Source organism: Microtus oregoni, unplaced genomic scaffold (assembly GCF_018167655.1).
Source record: "Microtus oregoni isolate MIOR12 unplaced genomic scaffold, Mior012 000049F_ref0000343, whole genome shotgun sequence".
NCBI classification, from domain to species: Eukaryota; Metazoa; Chordata; class Mammalia; order Rodentia; family Cricetidae; genus Microtus; species Microtus oregoni.
Genome location: NW_024543223.1, coordinates 14846733 through 14870559, shown reverse-complemented (window position 1 = coordinate 14870559; position 23827 = coordinate 14846733). Strand labels below are relative to the sequence as shown.

Sequence of the window (23827 nt, the reverse complement as noted above, 5' to 3'; positions counted from 1 at the left end):
AGATCTAAACAGTTATCATTCCAAAGTTAGTAAATATTTTGACTAATACAATTTTGTATAAAGTTGTAGGATACAACTTCAAAGTAGTACTTAGAATTTATAGCTTCACGTGCCTGTGTGCAAATGAAGAAATGCTGAATGTTAGTGTGCTAATCATATTGGAACAAAACAACCTTACAATAGAGGACAGAAAGAAATCAAAGCAGAGCAGAAATTAATGAATAATAAAGTGAACATAATAAAGTCTAGAGAGGTGGCTCTGCAGTTAAGAACATTGACTGTTGTTGTAGAGGACTTGTTCCATTTCCAGCATCCTTATGCTAGCTCATATCTGTCTTTAACTCCAGTTTCAGGCCTCCACATACACCAGGTACTCATGTAGTTTAGAGACATTCATTCATTTACACCCCAGCAATAGTTAAGCATACGTGGGCTGCCTGTTTATGGCGGTTCTCCAGTTCCTATTCTGGGCAGTCCTAGATGCTTATGTTATTGTTATATCTAAGCTTCCACAGTCTGTCTTTATGCTGTGTTTTTTGTGCCTTCCTTTTCACCTTATCCCATGTATGTTGTAATGAGGAGCGGCGGGCTGTTTTTCATCCTGCCTGGCTCCCAGCCACCTGACTAGCTTATCTCCCAAAATAACACACAAATTGTATTCATTTAAACACTGCCTGGCCCATTAGTTCTAGCCTCTTAGTGGCTAATTCTCACATATTGGTTAACCCATTTTTAATAATCTGTGTAGCACCACGAGGTGGTGGCTTACCGGGAAAGATCCTAACCTACGTCTCAGGTCGTCTGCCTGACTCTGCTTCTTTCTCCCAGCATTCTGTTCTGTCTTCTCTGCCTATCTAAGCTGCTGTCCTGTCAAAAAGCCAAGGCAGTTTCTTTATTTGACCAATGAAAGCAACACATAGAAAGAAGACTCTCCTACATCACATGTACTCCTCCAAACAGTGCTATTATCTTCGGGTATCTGCCATCATTTATTCTCATAACATGGCCAAAGTATCTTAAGCGCTATTGCTATATCCCATGGTTTACTTCCTTCTGTAGATAGAGATGTTTCTAAATGTCATCATTGTACAGTCTATCTCTTCGTGTGACACCAAAAATCCTCCCGAGACATGCCATCTCAAACACATTCAGCTGCTGTTCTGAGGAGTGTTTCATTGTCCAGGTTTCGGAGTTGTAAAGAAGGCAGCTCAAGACAAGTGTCTCATATACTTGTAATTTTGTTGTCGTTGTGTCTCTTGCTGACCAAACCTTTTTTAGTGCCTAGAATGCTGCCCTCGCTATCCCTATCTGCCTCTTGATATCTGAAATAATTCCCTCCTTTGAACTGAGGTTTCCTCCCAGATGGACAAAGTTGACTGTTTACATGAGGTTCTGATTCTTTATTACAATGTTAAAAGTTGACTGTAGCCAGGCGGTGGTGGCACACGCCTTTAATCCCAGCTCCCGGTAGGCAGAGGCAGGTGGATCTCGATGAGTTTGAGACCAGCCTGGTCTACAAGAACTAGTTCCAGGACAGGCTCCAAAACTAAGGAGAAACCTTGTCTCAAAAAACCAAAACAAACAAACAAAAAAGTTGACTGCTTGAGTTTCTGATTCTTTATTACAATCTTAAAATTTTTGTAAGTATATAAATTATACATGCGGGCAAAGCATAAAACAAACAGAAAATGAGCATAATAATATAAATAAATTTAAAAATTGAGAAACATCTACTAAATTTTATTGAAAACATAAAGAATAAAAAGCAGCAGTGTTGATTCTGTACAGGAAGTAAAGACATAATGAAAACTATGCAAATATCTGTTGTTTGATACTGGAGAAGGGAGGAATATTCCTCTACTCAGAGCAGTGTCAAAACATGTACAAGGGAAATTTTGTTTTAATCTTTTAAATTTAAATGTTTTCACATTGTATTCCCCTTCTCTTTCTTCACCCCTCTCATGTCCCCCCTTGCTCCCTCAATTTTATAGCTTCTTCTTAAATTGTTAGTTGCATATGTGTGTGTGTGTGTGTGTGTGTGTGTGTGTATAAATAATCTGTTCAGTCTATTTAGTGTTACACTCATATATTTTTAGAGCTGATCATTGGTATTGGATAATCAGTTAGGGGATCATGCCTGGAAAAGACTATTTTCCTGCTCTCACAATTCCTTAGTTGCTTGTTTTGAGGTGTGGTTCCATGAGATTTCTCCCTTCCATGTTGTTCTTGTTCAAATCATGTCTAAGTATTAGTGAGAGATTGTGCTTGAAATTTCCCTGTCTTTTCTCTGAGATTTTACAGAATACATCCTGGTCCTCTGGCTCTAACAATCTTTCCTCCCCTCTTGCTTAATGTTAAAGGGAAAACAGTTATAAGCCAATTTCATTGGTGAAATTTCAAAGGAGATACCAGAGTCAGAAACCTGACCAGCATGTAAAAATGCCATCTGGTACTCAGTATCCCTAGGATTTGACATTCAGAATCAGTCAGGGATGTTTACTGTAGTTAGAGATTTTTAAAAACCATTAGTTCAGTAACCAAAATAAATCTGATAAAATTAAGTAACATTCATGATAGGAAATCAATGCCTGCCAAGCTAGAAATACAAAGACATTTCTTTGAGCCAGTTCATCTTTGTTTTTACATACATACATTTATCTAGGGATGACCAATAGGGATTGGATAGTCTTATGTGGGAGGGCCTGTCCCTGGGGGTACCAGATTCTCATCCCTCAGCAAGCATTGACCACCTGTAGTTCTTCTTGTCACCTGGATTTGTCATTATGCTGAGTTTGTTTATGTAACCGTATATTAAAAGCTTATGGGTACAGCTTCCTTGTCATATATAGAAGACACTATCTCACATTAGTGGTCTTGGTCTTCTTGCTCTTAAAATCTTTCTGCCTCCCCTTCCACAGTTTTTCCTGAGCCATAGATGTTGGTGTTGCACTGGAGATCTATCAATTGGATTTGGGCACCCTATAATCAGTTATTATCTTTATTTTGACCAATTGTGGATCTCTGTAATAGTCTCCTTCTCTTGCAAAAAGAGGCTTCTTTGGTGAAGGGTAAAAGATGCCATAGTTATTTGTGGGTATAAAGACAAGTGTTTAGAATACAGTTAGAAATTATTTTGGCTTAGGAAACTATCAGTAGAAAGTTCTACCCCCATCTGTGACCCCTTCATCAATTGGAAGTTGGCAAAATTTACAGTACCAGGCATGAATCACTTCCTGTTAAGTTGGCTCAAGTCCAATTAGATAACTGTTGTCCCAGGATGTAAGTGCCACTATTGCACCACTGGATAGCTTGCTGATCCAGTCAGTGTTGAGATTTATAGGCCTTACATCTGGGTGGGAGTACCAACTGTTCTCTCCCTTGGCAGTTTGTGTTCCACCTTCTGATATTCAAGAGTTTATTCTTAGGGAGAAGGTATTCAGATCAGTTCCAGCTTAATTTCTAGAAAATTCTGTGTCTGAAGTATGTGGTGTCTTCAGCTGTAGTGTACCTTCAAGTTCTGGGAGGCAACTACAAGCCTTGAAGTCTGTTGGACTCCCCCGATCAATAATTCAAAAAGGGGATGCCCCTACCTGGAACCAAGGTTTTTTAGTCTATGGCTCTTGTGGGTACAATATCACCCTGAGTGGCATAACTTTATGTAAATTATTTCCATATTTTATTTATACACATACATGCATATTATTTGTAAGTAAGCGTAAAATCATGTTTTCTTGTGTTTTTTTTTCAGTCATCTTTGATGTTCTTTATCTTTCCTTCTCTGTTTTTGGTGTTCTTTATCCCTTCTCTGTCCAGTGTTTCCCTTTCCACCTCCCTTTCCCACATAAAGTTCCCCCTCCCTATTTTTCCCATTTTCCTTTTTATAGCACCTCTTTCCTACTGTGGCCTTTTTGTGACTCTCCCCACCTTCAGCCCCTTGTACCTGTTCTCATTCTTACTTTACTGGCTTCAGCAGTATGGTTTCTCTAGACTATATATTCACATCTCAATATTTAAGCTAGGATTCAAAATAAGAGAGAACATACGACGTTTGTCTTTCTGGGTCTGAGTCACCTCATTTAGTATAATGTGTTCTAGCTTCATCATCAAGTTACCTGCAAAATTCATGATTGAACTTTTCTTTACAGTTGACTAGTGTTCTATAGTATATCCATACCACATTTCCATTATCCATTTGTCAGCATAGGACATGTAGGCTGTTTCCATTTCTTTGCTGTTGCGAGTGGAGTAACAATGAACATGGCTAAGTTAGTATCTGTGGAGTATGATGTGAACTCCTTTAGGCATATGCCACATAGTGTTATAGGTGGGTCATATGGCAGATCTGCTTTTCCTGCTTTGAAATTTTTCGATGCTAATTTCCATAGTGGTTACATAGTTTTGCGATCCAACCAACAGTGAATGACTGTTACCCTTTCCCTATATTCTCATCAGCATTCTTGTCTAAAATATTAGATTATGCTTGACAGTACTTTAGCTTCGGTTAATATATACATTTGGAAATTCTAATTACTTTACAATCTTAATTTGACAGTCATGATATAGTTAGTATACTAGCTAGTAATTTTTTAAACTGGGTGAAAATAACATTATACTATGGTAAATTATTTGCTGATTGACATAGAATTAAAGTTTTTGATCATTAAAAAGTAAAGATTTTCCAGGAGCTAATAAACTTTTCTCTCTTCGAAAACACAGGTTTTGAGAGTATTTTAGAAGGGCTTTATGGACCACGGCTACGAAGAGACCTCAGTTTATTTGAAGGTAATTCACATTTTAAAAAAAATTTAAAGTTACAACCTCCTACCTTGTTTAACAAAGTTGTTCTATCAAAACTATATATTAAACATAACTTTATGATCACTTTTAATTTGATAATTTTTAAAATAAAGTAATACAAATACTCGTATATTTTATTATATATATGTGTTATAATTGTTTGAAAGGCACAGTGAATTCAAGTAGAAAATGAAATTTGTCTTAATCTTAGTAATATTCATTTTTATGTGTCAGTTCTTTTATAAATTGCATATCCTGACCTATTCTTAAATTGGATTTAAATTAAAAATTACACAAATGTCAAATCATATTAATCAAATTAAGATACTTAAATTGAATTAAATAAACGTTCTATGAAACAAATGTCTGCTAAAAAGCTGTTACTCCAGTTTTTATTTTAGCTTTTTAAGTTTCACGCAAATTTGTATTATATGTTCAGCACACTCCCTACCCCCATGCCACCTACCCTCCATCTTCATTCCCCTCTTACTCCTGTTAGTCCTTTGTTCCCTAGACAGTATTTTTTATTGATTTTTTTTTTATTGAGCTCTACATTTTCCTCTGCTCCCCTCCCACTCTCTCCCCTCCCTTCTACTCTCTCCCGTGGTCCCCATGATCCCAATTTACTCAGATTTTGTCTTTTTCTATTTCCCATGTAGATTAGATCCATGTATGCCTCTCTTAGAATCTTCATTGTTGTCTAGGTTCTCTGGGATTGTGAATTGTAGGCTGGTTTTTATTCTTTATTTTTTGACTTATGTCTAAAAGCCACTTATGAGTGAGTACATATGATATTTATCTTTCTGGGTCTGGGTTAACTCAATCAATGTGAAGTTTTCTAGATCCATCCATTTGCTTGCAAAATTTAAGATGTCATGTTTTCTGCTGTGTAGTACTCCATTGTGTAAATGTACCACTGTTGATAGAGGTTTCTGTCCCACCCAGTCCCGCAGTCGTTCAGTCTCAAAGAAACACACAGAGATCTACATTAATTATAAACTGGTTGGCCTAATAACTCAGGCTTCTTATTAACTCTTATAACTTACATTAACCCATAATTCTTGTCTGTGTTAGCCACATACCTTTTATCAGTGAGGCATTCTCATCTTGTTTTCTCTGTGTTTGGATGACGACTGCAAACTGCCTTTCCTTCTCCCAGAATTCTCCTGTTCTGGTCGCCCTACCTATACTTACTGCCTGGTTACTGGCCAATCAGCATTTTATTAAAATACAAGAACAAATCTTTACAGGGTACAAGGCTATTATACCATTGTCCCACAGCATACTACATTTTCCTTATCCAGTTTTTGGTCAAGTGGCATTTAGGTTGTGTCCAGGTTCTGTACACAGACATTACTTAATACATTATTTTATCTATAAATTCTATGATTCACAAGTGAGAGAAAACATGCAATTTGTCCTTCAGAGACTGGCTAAATTTACTCAAGATGATTAACTCATCTGTTTTTTCCCCTGCAAATGACCTAATTTTGTTCTTTATGGCAGAAAAGAATCCTAATGTGTATACATACCACATTTTATTCTTCCTCTGTTATTGAACATGTAGGTTGGTTCTATGACTCAAGCTATTGTGCATAGTGCTACAGTAACTATTGATCTACAAGTATATCTATGATATGTTGATGGTTTTTGTTCTTGGTAATTTTTTTTTCTGCTAAATACTGAGAATGATTCTGAATCATACCGTAGAGTGAATTTTATTTTAGAAACGGTCATATTGACTTTCATGATGTTTGGATTAGTTTGCATCCACTAGCAGTGTCTAAGTATTGATTTTTTTACTTGTTTGTGTCTTAGTTATGGTTTCTATTGCTGTAATGAAACATCATAACCAAAAAGCAAGTTGGGGAGAAAGGGTTTATTTAGCTTATGCTTCAGCATTGTTGTTCATTAATGAAGGAAGCCAGGACAGGAACTGAAACAGGGCAGGATCCCAGAAGCAGGAGACAATGCAGAGGCCATTGGAGGAGTGCTGCTTACTGGCTTGCACCTCATGCTCAGCCTGCTTTCTTAAGAGAACTCAAGACCAGCAGTCCAGGGGCTGGCACCACACTTTCATGGTCTGGGCCCTCCCCTATAGATCACTAATTGAGAAAATGCCTTACAGCTGTATCTCATCAACTGAGACTTCTTCAATTGACTCTAGATGACTCTAGCTTGTATCAAGTTGGCACAGATCAAGCCAGTCCAGTTTGTTTGTTGTTGTTCAAAATTTATTTTTATTATTTTTAATTAGGTATAGGTGTATGTGTCTACATGTGAGTATGTCCATGTGAGTGCAAATGTCCTCAAAGGCTAGAGGCATCGGAGAGCTGGAGTTACAGGTGGTTGTGAGCCTCCTGACATCCATGATAGGAGCCAAACTCAGGTCTTCTTGAAAGGCAGCGAGTGTTCTTAACTGTGGAGACATCTTTTTAGCCTGTTACTTGCTAATGACTGCCATTTTGACGAGTATGAGATGGACTCTCACTGTAGTTTTGACTTATTTCTCTGATGGCTAGTGAGGCTGAGCATTTTAACTTTTTGTTAACTATTTGTATTTTATCTTTCGAGATCTGTCTATTTAATTAGCCTTTGTATTAATTAGGTAGTTTGACATATTGTTGATTAGTTTTTTTTTTTTTAGTTATTTGTTCTAACATTAATCCTCTGTCAGATGGGTGACCTGCAAAGGCCTCCTCCTGTTCTGCAGGCTCTCTTTTTACACAGTTGTTTCTTTTAATTTGATGATGTCCCATTAATTATTGTTGAGTAACTGGATGATGTCCCATTTATCATTCCTGAGTGACTGAAGTCCTGTTTCCTACTTTGGTCAGGTTTGTTCCAAGATTGTAAATGAACTGTTTAGGTCTATCTATCCACCCTGTTTATGAAATTCTGAAGCAACAACAGGAAGTGACTCTGGACACAGCCATTCAACCATAGACATTTTCTGATCAATTCAAGCTGACTATAGTGCTTCCTGGCCAGACAGGACTTTGCTAGCAGTGTGTTCTTCAACCAATCAGGGTATTTCTTGGCTAATCAGGAATTTGGGATTATTTTTGGCTAATTGGGTATCAGAAGGTCTCCTTGTCTAGTCAGAATCTAAGCATAGTTAATCTAGGAACGGGGGTCTTTCTGAGTAAATTTGAAGCTAAGAATATGTCATTTCTGAAAACGTATTGGTTTAGTATCTAAAGGAATGGACCCCAAATTATTGTCACCTTAGTTGGGACAATGGAGTCCTGTCTCAGGATCCTGGAGACTTGGTGTTGTCCAGTGTCAGAAAGGTTGTGTAGAGTAGGTGCTATCAGAAGGACAGGTCAGAGAATTTGTGAGGTTACAAAAGCAGTGAAAGGGTCCAGGAGGTGGAAGACAGCCTTGTCTAGGGAGAAGGTGATATTATCAAGGTGGGCCTAGGACAAGAAGACTCTCCTCTCAATGATAAAGTGAAGCTGGTTGCCCTTGCGGATATGCTAGATTTATGCTCTCATTCTGTCCCTTATGCTCACAATAATGGTGCAACATGTGCTGCAGAGGGGATTGCGAACTTCAGTGGTCAAGAGGGACTGTGCCATAGTCACATAGTTCTGCTGCAGTAAAAATGGTAAATGAGCTTATGCTCAACCATGAACGGGACATTTTCCTGTCCTTGTCCATTTCACTCTAGAAGAGGTCTCCAAATGCTGCATGCAGTCAGCAACGATAGCATAGGCCTTTCTCATTTGGGAGAACACAAGGACTGCCCACTGGACCAAGTGTGTACAAGGCTGCCCTGGAGCTTCTACATCTTGTTAAGGATGGGGAAACAAGAGCTGAACCTAGTTTCAGGGTTCTTACTGACAAATTCCTGGGACCTCCTCAGCCTATTGCATTGAAATGGGTTACTTCATGGAATGTGTTTTTGTTGACTATATTAACTAAATGGCCAGTGATGAGTGCATCAGTTATGGGGATGGTACATTCAGTCTGTTCAAACCAGGATATGGTTTAATGCCCAACAGGTGCTGAAACTTGTAATGCTAGTGTAATGTAAGTATACACTGCACCAAAAGGAAGACATCATCCTGTTGAGTGTGTTAGAGCTGTAACCATTGAGGTGTTCTACTTCTTGAGGTTGATGGGCTGATGCATGTAGACTAGCAAGGAGTTGTAATGGCAGATTCCATTGACAGTATTGGAGCTATACAGATAGGAAAAGAGAATTAAAACACTGCTAATTGTTGCTTTTTGTTGCTACTCATTTTCCTCTGGTGTAAGGGCCAGAATCCTGCAGGTTTCACTGAAGTCACACTTTCTAGCAGCTGCAAGACACGCAGTGGCCAAAGCTGTGGGTTTTCAGTCTCATCAAGAGAAAGTCTTCAGCTGAACCCACACCATCCACTAGACCTGTCAGGGTCCATCACCATGTACTTGAGGAAAGTCATACCGCATTTATAGATAAATATGCATTTCTTGGATGAAGTCAGCTTGATCATAGTTAATGATTATGTATGTGCTCTGTATTTGATTTTATAAATACTGTATCGAGTAATTTTGTGTCAGTTCATCAGCAAGATTTTTTGTCTAATTTTCTTTTTTGTTGTTTTTATCTGGTTTTGAAATTGGTATTACTGACTTCATAAAAAGAGCTTGATAGTGTTCTTTCCTTTTCTATCATGTAGAATAGTCTGTAAACCATTTGGTGGTAGTTCTTTAAAGTTACTGTAGAATTTTGCAATCTGTGGATCTAGACTTTTTAGAAGGGGATTTGTTTTTAATTGTTATACTGCTTCAATACCTTTGTTTACTATAGGTCTGTTTAAATTATTTATCTTAATTTAATTTTGATAGATTATATGTATCTAGAAATGTATTTGTTTCTTTTATATTTTCCAGTTTAGCAAAATATATTTTAAGGTGTTCCCTAGTTATTTTCTCAGTTTTATTGATACTAGTTCGGATTATTTTTCTTTTATCTCAAATTCTATTTATTTCTTTTTCTTTCAAATAGTTTGCCCTAAGTGTCTTATGACTTCTATTGCTTTGAAGTGATACTATGACCACAGCAACTCTTATAAAGAAAAACATTTAACTGGAGCTAGCTTACAGTTTCAGAAGTTTAGTCCAATGTCATCATGGCAGAACATGGCAGTACACAAGCAGACATGATGCTGGAGAAGGAACTGTGAGTTCTACATCTGGATCAGCAAGCAGCAAAGTGACACTAGGCCTTGCTTGAGCCTCTGGAACCTCAAAGCCTACCCCCAGTGACACACTTTTTCCAATAAAACCACACCTGCTACAACAAGTCCACACCTCCAATAATGAGTCTATGAGGGACATTTCATTCAGACAACACTAAGAGTTAGTCAGTCATATTTATTGGGCTAGAGACATCGCAGAACAAATCTGTCCTGCTAAATTAACATTGGATGTTAAATAAAGTAAGGGACCGTGGAGAGCAGACGACTAGATGGGGTACATATTATGAATGCAATTTGGCTTGTTTTGCCTAGTGTTGAGTCCCTTAGCATTCCATCCTGGGTTCCCAGATGCTTGCCATATTCCTGGGCCTTCTTTTTCTCAGATGCTGGTTATACCTACTAAGGACCTTTCAGGTGCTCTTCTCACCTCCAGACTGTGCTTTGGGAAATCGGGCTACTGATGCGAGTTCAGTAAGTGGGCTTTTCTTCATAAGTACAGTCATAGATGCTGGTCACACCTGTGGGCAGTCCTTCAGGAATATGATTGAGAGAGAATGCTGGCTTTGCCCCGGAGCAGCATTTTGCAAGGTTGAGTCTAGGTCTTTGGAACTTTAAGTGTATTTATCTAAAAACCTAAATTTCTGCCTCTATGACTAATGGTTACTGTGTGATTCTGATTCAGTTTCTTCCCTGTACTCAAAAGTTCTGCTGACCAGGTTTCGGTGTATAGTCTCTGACACTTTGCTGACCTTGCTGGGAGTATAGATCATAGAAGTTTTTTTAACATGGTCTTGCATGGCTTCTCCAGGTGGGTGCTGAGTGCCAAGAAGAGAGGTGTTCCTGCCATCTCCAGTCTCTGCCAGTGCCAGTGTGCATCCCTTGTCTGATTCTCCCTTCTTTTCTGCTTCTTAATAGTTTCGTTAGTGTAAGTATGTTTCAGGTTTTCTACGTCCCTCTACCTTGAAGCTGGCCATCTGCTATTGGCATTCCTTTCCCTGCCAGCCAGGAGCTCCCAAACTAAGGCAATCCTGCCAGAATGGACTTTTAAAAGACTTTGTCTCCTACTTTGTAAAGTTCCTTGTTTTACTATGCCACTGAAGCTAGAGACATTTGAGTGTCACTTACCTTTCTGCTAGCCATTGTCCAGCTTTCCTCACTGTTTTCCTGGATAGTCTGTTAGACCACACTTGCTCATCAACCCAAGGAACCATAGATTTTAAGGGACCAATTAAGTGAGTTTTGTCAAGTGTATTTTGGTTTTTATTTACTTTTCACTTTATTTTTTATATAGATTTTTTTGGCTTGGTGAAAACCTTGTAAATATTGAGAAAGGAGCACAGGGAATTTATGCACTGAACTTACTGTCTCTTTGTCAGGGCATTTCTTCTGATATAGATTCAGAGCTTCTCTGCGACAATGTTTAGATAAAGGTTCAAAAACAAACATTGACTAGAAGTCAGGAAACAGGTTTTTTGTTTGTTTCTGTTGAGTTTGGGGAAGTTACTTGTATTTGTGATGATACATTTAAAAACTAAATTTACCTCTTTGCTAGCATAGGTTCTGAAAAGTGTAGAGCCTTTCATTGCCATTCATCAAGGGAGGAAAGTCCTTGGTCATATTGGCAGTAATGATTTTGGAAGTGACTAATAATAGAAAAAAAGTGTTTCAGTTTAACAGAAATATGCTTTTTCTTTTTCTTTAAAGTAGATTTTCCCCCACACATAATGTATCCGTACAGTTTCCCCTCCCTGTACTTCTTCCAATTCCTTCCCACTTCCCCTCCCGTCCAGATGTGCTCCCTTTCTGTCTCTCATTAGAAAACAGACTTCTAAGAGATAATAATAAAATATAATAAAATGTGATATAAAACAAAAACACACCGAATTGGACAAAACCAACAGAAGAAAAGAGCCCAAGAAAAGGCACAAGTGCCAGACCCACTTGTTTCCACACTCAGGAATCCCATAAAAACAGTGAACTGGAAGCCATAATATATAAACAAAGGAACTGGTGCAGACCCATGCAGGTGCTGTGAACACTGTTGTGGTCTCTGTGAACTCATAGGAGCTCTAATCATGCTCATTTGGGGGGCCTTGTTTTCTTGAGTGTCCTCCAACCCCTATGACACTTAATGTTCTTTCTTCCTGCCCTTCTGCAGGGTTCCCTGTACCCTGATGAGAGCATTTGACAGATGCATCCCATTTAGGGCTGAGTGTTCCAAGGTTGAAGGCAAGATACCATTGTAGATAAGAGTGTTTGTAACTGGGTTTGTGTTTTGGTAGTGCAGAGTACTTTTCTGTACCAAGATATAGCATGAATGGGTGAAGGCTCTATGTAGGCACTATCTTGACTTCTCCATGTTCAAAGAGTTATATAGGTATTGTCTTCAGCAATGGGGCCATGTGGGTAGTTTATGGTAATCAACCTATAGTCTTAATAACAGTCTGGGTTGTTTGGAGATTCCCATGGTACCACTTTGGTCAACAACTCATAGATGTAATACAACTCCAGATCTTGAAGCTTCATTTGGTAACAAAAGATGACTAGTTGGAGTGCTCCAATTTTTTGGTGATTTCCTTTAGATGACCTTCTTTTTGTATATATTTTAGGAGGCTTCCACTGTATTGTTTCTATACTGCTCCTCAGATGGCCCTTAATTTTAGCTGTCTCTCCCAATAGTTTCTCCTTTGCCTCTACCCCCACTTGATCCTCCTGTTCCATCTCCTTCCCATCCATCCATAACTGTCCTTTCTGTTTTCCTTTCCTAATCAGATCATTCTGTTCAACACCCCTCTCCCCCATCATTCACCATATACCTAACCTCTGTGGTCCTACAGGTTATTATTGATTTAATATCTAATGTCCACATATAAGTGAATACATACCATATTTATTTTTCTAGGTCTGGAATACCTCCCTCGGAATAATAATTTTTCTAGTTCCAATCATTTACCTAAAAATATCATGATTTCATTGTTTTCAAAGGCGACTATTCATTTTTGGGATATCTAGGTTATTTCCAATTTCTAGCTGTTATGAATAAAACAGCAGTGACCAAACATGGTTGAGCAAGTACCTTTGCTAGGATAAAGCATCCTTTTGGTACATGCCCAGGAGTTGTATAGCTGAATCCTGAAGCAGATCAATGTCCATCTTCCTAAGGAACTACCACACTGATTTCCAGAGTGGCTATACAAGTTTGCATTCCCACCAGGAAAGGAGAGAAGTGTTCTCCTTGCTGAACCCACATCCTCGCCAACATTAACATCACTTGTTTTATTGATCTTAATCATTCTGACAGGTGTAAGAAGGAATCTCAGAGGAGTTGTGATTGCATTTCCTTCATAGCTGTGGATGTTAAACTTTTCTTTAAGTGTTCCTCAGCCATTTGAGTGTCCTCTATCAAGAATTCTCTGTTTAAAATAAGAGGCCTTGAGTCAGATGAATAACTCGAGGCAATGAATGCTTGCAAGTCAAGATGAATAAACTAAAGGGTAAACTGTGTATCTCAACGGCCATGCTATGGTTTCCACAACTAAAGTCTTCCTTTTTTCTTTTGTTTTGGTTTGATTTTTCTTTTAAATTTGGTTATGATTTGGGGGGAGTTGCAAGAGCAGAGGGCAGATGGGAAGAGAAGGGGTGATAAGTGAGATCAGAATACAATGATGTGAAATCCACAAAAAAACTCGATAAAAGTAAAAAATTATCTGTTTAGACTTGTACCACATTTTTTAATTGGGTTGTTTCCTTGATACCTAGTTTTTTTGAGTTCTTTGTATATTTTGAATATTAGGCCTCTATCTGATATATAGTTGATAAAAAATTATTTTTTCTTTCTGTAGGCTGCTGCTTTATCTGAATGACAGTGTTCTTTTTTAATTTTTATTTATTTATTTAAAATTTCCACCTCCTCGCATCCTCCCATTTCTCTCCCACTCCCCCTTCCCCTCGCTCTCCTGTCCTAAGAGAAGTCAGGGTGCCCTGCCTTGTGGGAATTCCAAGCCCCCCCCCCCCTCCATCCAGGTTTAGGAAGATGTGCATCCAAACAGATTAGGCTCCCAAAAAGCCAGTACATGCAGAAGAGTCAAAATCCAGTGCCATTATCATTGGCTTCTCAGTCTGTCCTCATTGTCAACCACATTCAGAGAGTCTGTTGTGATTAGACCCAGTCCAGCTGGCCTTGGTCAGCTCCCATTAGATCAGTCCCACTGTCTCCATGGGTGGACACACCCCTCGCGGTCCTGACTTCCTTGCACATGTTCTCCCTCCTGCTCTTCATCTGGGCTTTGGGACCTCAGTCCAGTGCTCCAATGTGGGTCTCTGTCTCTTATCTCCATCCCTTGCCAGATGAAGGTTCTATGGTGATAATGTAAGATACAGCGTGGCTATGGGATAAAGCCAGTTCAGGCACCCTCTCCTCTGATGCCCACAGACCTAGTTGGGGAAATCCCCTTGGACACCTGGGAACCCCTGTAGAGCCAAGACTCTTGTCAACCCTAAACTGGCTCCCTTAGTTAAGATATCTTCTTCCCTGCTCCCATATCCACCCTTCCTCCACCTCAATTATCCCATTCCCCCAATCCTCCCCTTCTCCCTTCTCTCTCCTCATCTCCCCTTCCCCCAACCCACCCCCACCCCCATGCTCCCAACTTTTGCCCGGCAATCTTGTCTACTTCCAATATCCTGGAGGTTAACTCTATGTTTTTCTTTGGGTTGACCTTCTTATTTAGCTTCTCTGGGATCACAAACTATAGGCTCAATGTCCTTTGTTTATGGGTAGAATCCACTTATGAATGTGTACTGATGGAGGAAGGTCATTGGCTAATAAAGGAACTGCCCTGGCCCATTTTATTGGTTAGAGGATAGGTGGGAGGAGTAAACAGAACAAAATGCTGAGAGGAAGAGGAAGTGAGCTCAGAGACTCAACCACTTTCCTCTCGGGAGCAGACGCCTGAGAGAGACGCCATGCCCCTCTCCCGGGATGAAGCTCTGACCCAGGATGGACTAGGCTAGAATCTCCCCGGTAAGCGCACCTTGGGGTGCTACACACAGATGATTAGAAATGGGCTAAATTAATATGTGAGAATTAGCCTAGAAGAGAATGGGCCAAGCAGTGTTTAAAAGAATACAGTGTCCGTGTAATTATTTCGGGGCATAAGCTAGCAGGGCAGGCGGATGGGGTGTTCGGGACGCAGCCCCGCCGCCGCCCTTATTACTTCATAATTATTTCGGGGCATAAGCTAGCTGGGCAGGCGGCTGGGGTGTTGGGGACGCAGCCCCGCCGCCCTTATTACTTCAGTGTACATACCATATTCCTCTTTTTGAGTCTGGATTATCTCACTCAGGATAGTGTTTTCTATTCCATCCATTTGCATGCAAAATTCAAGATGTCATTGTATTTTACCGCTGAGTAGAACTTTAAAGTGTATATATACCATACCTTCTTTATCCATTCTATTGAGAGGCACCTAGGTTGTTTCCAGGTTCTGGCTATTACAAATAGTGCTCCCAAGAGTGGAATTGCTGGATCCTGAGGTAGGTTGACTCCCAGTTTCCTGAGAAAACAAAAAACACTGATTTCTGAAGTGGCTGCGCAAGTCTGCATTCCCACGAGCAATGAATGAGTGTTCCCCTTACTCCACATCCTCTCCAGCATATGTTATCATTGGTGTTTTTGATTTTAGCCATTCTGACAGGTTTAAGGTGGTATCTCAAAGTGTTCTTTACTGTGCAGACAGTTTCATGAGGTTCCATTTATTAATTGTTGATCTTAGTGACTGTGCTATTGGTATTGTGTTCAGAAAGTCTTTTCCTGTGCTAATGATTTCAAGACACTTCCACACTTTGTCTTTTCTCAGGTTCATTGTTTCTGGTTTTATGATGAGGTCTTTGATCCATTTGAACTTGAGTTTTGTTCAGGGTTATAAGTACAGATCTGTTTGGATTTTCCAACGTATAACTATCCACTTTGACCAGCACCATTTGTTAAAGATACTGTCCAGTGTGTATTGCTGGTTTTGTCAGGTGTCTGTATGTATGTGGATTGAAGTCTGAATTTCAGTTTGATTCCATTGATCAGTGTGTCTGTTGTGCCAACACCATGCTGTTTTTATTACTATGAATCTGTTATATAGCTTGGAATTGGTGATAGTGATACCTCCTGAATCTTTTTATTCAGGATTGTTTTAGCTGTTTTCTGTTTGTTTGTTTGTTTTTGTATGCATGTGTGTGTGTGTGTTTCCATATGAAGCTGAACTTGTCCTTTCAAGATTTGTGAAGAATTGTGGTTGATGGTGATCGCATTGAATCTGCAGACTGCTTTTGGTAGGATGGCCATTTTTTATTATATTAATCTTTCCATCTCCTGATATCTTCTTTAATTTCTTCAGTGTCCTAAAGATTTTATCATACAAGTTTTTTACTTGCTTGGATAGAGTTAACCTGAGATATATTATTTGAGGTTATAGTTAAATATGTTGCTTCCCTGATTTCTTTCTCAGTCCCTTTGTCATTTATATATAGGAGTACTACTGATTTTTGTGAGTTAATATTGTATCCACCTACCTTGCTGAAAGTGTTTATCAGCTGGAGAAGTACCCTAGTAGAATTTTTAGGGTCATTTATGTATATAGTATTATATCATTTGCAAATAAGTATATTTTGATTTCTTCCTTTCTAGTTTGTTTCTTCTTGACCTTCAGTTTTCTTATTACTCTACCTAAGACTTCAAATACTATATTGAATAGGTATGGAGAGAGTGGACGGCCTTGTCTTATTCCTGATTTTAATGGAATTGCTTTGAGTTTCTGTTCATGTAATTTGGTATTGTCTTTAAGCTATAGATTGCCTTTATTATGGTTAGGTATGTCCCTTGTGTCCCTAATTTCTCCAGGGCTTTTATCATGAAGGGGTGTTGGATTTTGTCAAAGGCCTTTTCTTCATTTAATGAGATGATCATGTGATTTTTATCATTCAGTTTGTTTATATAATGGGTTGCATTTTTTGATTATTTATGTATATTGAAATATTCCTGCATCTCTAGGATGAAGCCTACTTATGGTGGATGATCCTTTGGATGTGTTCTTGGATTAGGTTTGCAAGTATTTTTATTGAGCATTTTTGTATCTATGTTTATAAAAGAAATTGGTCTGTAATTCTCTTATTTTTTGGTTGGATCTTTATGTGGTTTGGGTATTAGAGTAACTGTGGTCTTAAAAAGAATTGGGCAGTGTTCCTTCTGTTTCAGTTTTGTAGAATAATTTAAGGAGTATAGGCATCAATTCTTCTATGAAAGTGTTATAGAAGTCTGCACTTAAACCATCTGGTCCTGAGCTTGTTTTTGTTGGGAGAATTTTTAATAACTGCTTCTATTAAACTTGGGATTATAGGTCTGTTTAAACTGCTTTAGCTCATCTTAATTTAATTTTGATAAGTAACATGTATTGAGAAAATTATCCATTTCATTTAAATTTTCCAATTTGTTGGAGTATAGGATTTTTAAGTATGTCCTTATTCTCTGGATTTCCTCAATGTCTGTTATAGTCATTTATATTTGTTATGTTATATTAATTTCTAATTATATTAATTTGGATCTTTTCTTGCTGCATTTTAGTTAATTTGAATAAGGGTTTATTGATCTTATTGATCATTTTCAAAGAACCAACTCTTAGTTTCATAGATTCTTTGTATGTTTGTTTCTCTTGTTTCTATTTTATTGATTTTGGCCCTCAGTTTGATTATTTCTTGTCATCTACCCCTTTTGAGTTTCATTACTTTTTTGTTTTAGAGCTCTCAGGTGTGCTGTTTAAACTGCTGAGTATGAGATCTCTGCAGTTTTTTATGTGGGCACACAGTGCTATGAATTTGCCTCTTGGAACAGCCTTCATTGTGTTCCATAGTTTGGATGTTCTTTTGTGTTCATTTTCATTCAGTTCTAGACAGTTTTTATGTCTTCACCCAATTTTCTGTCAGTAGAGAATTGTTTAGTTTTCTTGAGTTTATAAGCTTTCTGCTGTTGTTAATATCAAGCTTTAGTCCATGGTGGTCAGACAGGATACAGGGTGTTATTTCAGTTTTCTTTTATCTCTTGAAACTTGGTTTGTGTCTAAGTATGTGGTCAGTTTTGGAGAAAATTCCATGAACTGCTGGGGAAGAATGTATATTATTTTGTGTTTGAGTAAAATCTTCTCTAAGTATCTGTTAGGTCCATTTGGTTTGTTAGTTGGCACCAGCATTTCTCTGTTTAGTTTACTTTTTAATTTTCTAAAGTTTATTCTTCTTTCATATATTATATCCCAACTGCAGTTTTCCCTCCATTTCTCTGAGCTCCCCAAACCTCCCCTCTCCCCAGATCCACTCCTCCTCCATTTCCCTTCAGAAATGAGCAGATCTCAATGGTATCATAACAAGCTAACAAGTTACAACAAGACTAAGCACAAATCCTCATATCAAGGCTGGATGATGCAACCCAGTAGGAGGATAATGGTCCCAAGAGCAGGCTAAAGAGTCAGAGACACCCCCCCCACACACACACACATACATATTGTTTGAGTCCAAGAACACCAAACTCACAACCATAACATGTATGCAGTGGACTTAGTTAGCTCAGACCAATTCATTCTCTGTGAGCCCCTATGTGCCCTGCCTAGTTGATTCTGTAAGCCATGTTCTCGTGGTGTCTTCAACCCCTCTGACTCCTACAATCCTTCCTCTCCCTCTTCTGTGGGGTTTTCCAGGTTCCACCTAATGTTTGGCTGTGGGTCTCTGCATCTGCTCCCTTTAGTTGCTGGGTGAAACCATGGCTATACCACACTGAACCTGTTTGATCTTGTGTCTGTTTAGTTTTTGTCTGAATGATCTGTATATTGGCCAGAGTGGAATATTTAAGTCTCCCATTATCATTGTGTGGGGGATTTAAGCTGTAGTGTTATTTCTTTTATAAATTTCGATGCCCTTGTGTTTGGTTCCTAGATTTTACAAATCTCAATGTCCTCTCATGGATTTTTTCTTTGATGAGTATCATGTTCATTCCTGTCTCTACTAATTAGTTTTGGCTTAAGTCTATTTTCTCAGAAATTAAAATAGCCACACCTGCTTACTTTTTAGGTAAATTTGCCTGGAATATCTTTTCCATTCTTTTACCCATGTTTTTCCTTGATGTTAAGGTGTTTGCTGGATACTACAGAAGATGCAACAGAAGAATGGATTCTGCTTTCAAATCTATTCTGTTAGTCTGTATCTTTATGGGAGATTGAGACCATTAATGTTTAGAGATACCAGTGAGCAGTATTTGTTGATTCCTGTTATATGGTGGTGGTGGTGAGTGTGTTTCCCCTCTTTTTATTTGCTTATTTAGGATTATTTGTTATTCCATGTGGTTAATGTCTTTAGGTTGGAGTTTTCCTTCTAGTGCCTCTTGCTTGACTGGATTTGTAGATAGATATTGCTTAAATTTTATTTTATCATGGACTATTTTCTTAGTCTATTGTGAGTAAAAGTTTAACTGGGTGTAGTGTTTTCTTATGGCATCTGTGATCTGTTAGAGTCTGTAGCGTATCTGAGTAGGCCTTTCTGACTTTTAGAGTCTCCATTGAGAAGTCGGGTGTAATTCTGCCTTCATATGGTTTTTGGTCTTTTTCCGTTGGAGCTTTCAATATTCTTTCTTTGTTTTGTACACTTAGCGTTATATTTATTATGTGCCAAGGGGACTTTGTTTTCTAGTCCAGCCTATTTGGTGTATTGTGTGCCTCTTGTACCTTGATAAACTTCTTTGTTTAGGTTAGAGAAATTTTCTTTTATGATTTTGTTGAAAACATTTTCTGTGCCTTTGACCTGGATTTCTTCTCCTTTCTCTATTCCTATTATTCTTAGATTTTGTAGTGTCCCAAAATTCCTGTTATTTCATACCAGGAATTTTTTAGATTTAACATTTTCATTGACTGAGATATCCATTTCTTCTATTGTGTTTTCAGTGCCTGAGATTCTCTCATCTCTTATATTATGTTGACAAGGCTTCCCTCTGAGGTTCCTGTTCCAGTTCCTAAATTTATCTCAGTTTGGGTTTTCTTTATAAATTCAATTTCCACTTTCAGTTCCTGAGGTGTTTTACTTATTTCTTTATACTCTTCGTGTTTTCACAGATTCTGTAAGGGATTTATTCATTTCTCTTTAATATCTTCTATCATATTTATAAATGCCTCTTTAAGGTCTCTTTCTTGTGCTACAGCTATATTTCGATACTTAGGGCCTGCTCGGGTAGGGTTGCTGGGCTCTAATGGAGATATAGTGTCCTGGCTGTTAATTGATTATATTTTTTCTGTCTACATTATGCTCACTTAACCTCCTTCCCCCCAAGCCCCTCTGCCCAACTCTCCTTTCCTAAGATTTTCATGCCCCTCTGCATTTAATTGGAGTGCTTGCAACTTGGTTATTTACTTGAGCAAGGACATCTTACTCTTCCCTTCTGCCAGCATCTACTAACTTCCTTTAACTCTTCATGGGGAAGTGGGGCCTAATGAGCCCTTTGGCATTTATGATGGAATGTGGATAGACCCAGTCTTCTGCAGGTAACCACTACCTCTCCCAGTACATAGGTGCAGTAGCTCTGTCATGTCCAGAATACAACACTTCTCTTCATGCTCCAACTCTTAAATTTTGCTCCTTCTTCCAAGATGTTCCCCAAATGTCAGGGTAGAGGGAATGTGATATAGATGCCCCATAGGGCTAAGCACTTAACAATCATTTGTTCTCAGCACTTTTTGGCAAATTATGAGTCTCTGTATAACTGTCACCACTGTTAACAGGAATTTCTCTGACCAAGGCTGAGAGCAGCTCTAAGCTATGGGAAATAGTATATGTTGCATTGGATTATATACCCTATTTGTTTCATCCATCTTTCTTGTAACTAAGCTTTTGGAAATAAAAGAGTCTGTCCTTATTTTTGATTTACCAGTGGATTGCTACTTGTTTTTGTAGGCATCATTCCATTTTCTCAAACTTGGTGTTCTTGACACATTGGTTCTTTCTTCCATTTCTCTGTGTTATATTTTCTCTCAGATTGTGCACAATTTATTTCTTTCTTCCTTATATCACCCCCTTTGGTCTGCCTGTCATAATGAAAATAAAAAGGAAATGAATAGTGACAATTGGATCCTTGAAGTGATTAGATGATACTTAAAATTCAGTTAGAAAATTATTAATGTATAACCAGCTCATTTTCTTGATATTTTATCTCATGGCCCGTTGTTTATTTTTCTAGATATCAAAAGGTTAATTTGAAAGTTAGACTTTCTCCCCTTCTTTTAGTAGTCAGGTTTTTTTTTTCATTTTTCCTTTTGCCATTGCTGTGGAAGATGGTGATTTTGCTGGTTTTTATAAAGTTAGTATATTTAATGAATATTTTCCTTCTTTTAAAGACTGTGAACCAGAAGAGCTGACTGACTGGTCTATGGATGAAAAATGTTCATTTTGTAACCTACAGAGAGAAGCAGTCAGTGTAAGTGCTAGTGCCATGAAATTATTTTAAAAATAATTACACAATTGCAATAGTTTTTATAACTTAATTTGTTCTGATAATTTGTGACTCAGTGAAAATTTAAATACTTGATTTTGATGAATGGAAAGAATATGTCCAACATTTAGTTTAGCTTTTAGAATTCATAATTTTTTTCCTTTTCTTTCTTCCTTTTGGGGGGGAGTTCTTTTTGTTTATTTGTTTGTTTTTGTTTTGTTTTTTTATTTTTTGTTTGTTTGGTTGTTTGATTGGCTTTGGTTTGGTTTGGCTTTTCTCCTTCACATTTACTTCTTATTACTCCCTGACTCATGAACTTCACCTTAGGTCAGGTTGGTAATTTAGGTATCCAAGGGTGAACTTGGAGACCTAGTTTATGTAAGACCAATCTATAATCTGGTTTCTCAACAGTTGGTAGTAAGGGGATAATATGCTACTATCTGTAACCCTTTCACTACTTTTAAAGTCTTTGGCTATCAGAAATATATCCTGTATTGATATGAAAGATGTACCTACTATATGGAGGACATAGATGTGTATGACTAACGTCTTTTTGTATGATGAGAAATCCTGATTTCTTATCTTTTGTGATGAGAAGAGCTAAGAAGAATTTGAGACTCTGTTAAGCTCATCTACTTTGTTAAACCTCTAGCAGGATTACTTCACTGGCATGCATATAGTAAAATTTCAGCAGTGCCTGCCCACCCTCACCCTTGCCTCCCAGTACACACATTTTATCATAGTTTTGGTAAGGAATAAGGCTATTTTGCTTCTGTTCAAAATATGTTTGTGATTTTTTTTCCTGAATCCTATTAGACTTTATATTCTTTTTATGTAATTTTATATTTTATAAAAGTCAGAACAACTTAAACATTGAAACGATTTTGACATATTTAGTTGGAACTCAGGTTTAAATGAAAAGTAATTAGGTTTGTTACTTTCTTATAATTTTAGGATTGTCTCCCATCTCTTGATTCTTCACAGTCAACGCCAACAGAGGAGCTATCATCTCAGGGCCAGTCTCACACTGATAAGATTGAATGCCAAGCAGAAAATTACCTAAATGCACTCTTTCGAAAGAAAGGTAATACTGGCATGCTTTGTCATTTCACGTTTGAAATGTTTGAAATTTTCTCATAGAGGACTTTTATTTATATGTCAGTTCCTACTTTATTTTAATTGCTTCTTTCTTTGTTCTTATAGGACCAATAAGATTATCAGTTCTCTTATGCTAGCCATTTGTTTTCAACATCCTATTCCCAAACTTCTCCTTCATAGGAACCTTTCAAAAGATTTTTGTGCTTCTGACTCTCATTATTTTATAGCTGTTCTCAAGTCTTAAAAAATTGTTAGATGATGAAGTTATAGAATGTTATGTTGCAGACCTGTCCTTAATGATGTGTCTCTTCCATCATTTGCCAACTGGCATACTGCTTTAGTGTCAGCTTGAGTATGCATAATTGACATTAAAAAGTCTGCTCCGTATTTGTCTGTCTGATGTATTTCAACCAAATGTGTTTTGTTTCACTTATGCTCATACTTGACACATATCTATAAGGTAAAAACAGTTTTAATATTTAAACTACTTGGGAAAAGTGTAGGGTCTTCCATGTATTACCTAAACATTCCCATGGTTGTAAGTTGTCTTTCTTCAACCCCATCTGGATGTTTGGAGAAAGGAATGTTTGGGTTTGTGTGGGATTAAATTATCTTTAACTTAATAGAGATCAAGAAAACACAGCTGTATCCTTACCTCGGTACTGATTCTATTTTACTCCTCGTTAAAGTTAGGTTCTAGCATATATTTTCTGCTAAGTTATAGCTTCATAGTTTAAAAATATTGAACATTAATATTAAAAGTACTGTTCTCCTTTGAATCTTTTATTAGAAGAGTTGTTGACTCTTCTAAGTTCTTTGGATTCAATTTTGAGAATCCTGATTACAAATATCACTAATATAACTAAAAGGTCTAAAATCTACTTTTTAAAAACACTGAAATAACTTAGAAAAATGCCTTTCTGGTATATTACTAAAATAGTGTTGGAGAATTTGTATTATCTTAAAAAGTATATTTCTTCACAATTTTTCATGGGAGCCATTGTCAAACTAAGTGATGCATTTTCTTTAAGATTTGTAACACACTAATTTAGAAACTATTTCGCCAGTGTGGTTATCATACCTGGTTGTCAGTCTTGAACCTCTCAGAATTAAAGTTAACACAGAGTGTGGTTTGATTTACACTGGAATTCGTCATTCCTTATTCTTCCTTTGAGGCATTTATAGTGGTAGTAAGTAGAGTTGTCAATATTAATAACTTTCAGTTCATTATAGT

At 37.7% G+C, this 23827-nt stretch overlaps 1 protein-coding gene across 8 annotated transcripts in view; it reads left to right on the top strand.

The window, feature by feature from the left end:
- Window positions 1–23827, top strand: part of Lcorl (ligand dependent nuclear receptor corepressor like) — a 158366-nt gene that overhangs the window by 56801 nt on the left and 77738 nt on the right. For all 8 annotated transcript variants that reach the window (XM_041636493.1, XM_041636492.1, XM_041636489.1 and 5 more), the window contains exons 2-4: window positions 4717–4782; window positions 21401–21480; window positions 22450–22579. In XM_041636493.1, coding sequence (XP_041492427.1) covers window positions 4717–4782; window positions 21401–21480; window positions 22450–22579 — 276 coding nt within the window. The remainder of the gene's footprint in view (window positions 1–4716; window positions 4783–21400; window positions 21481–22449; window positions 22580–23827) is intronic.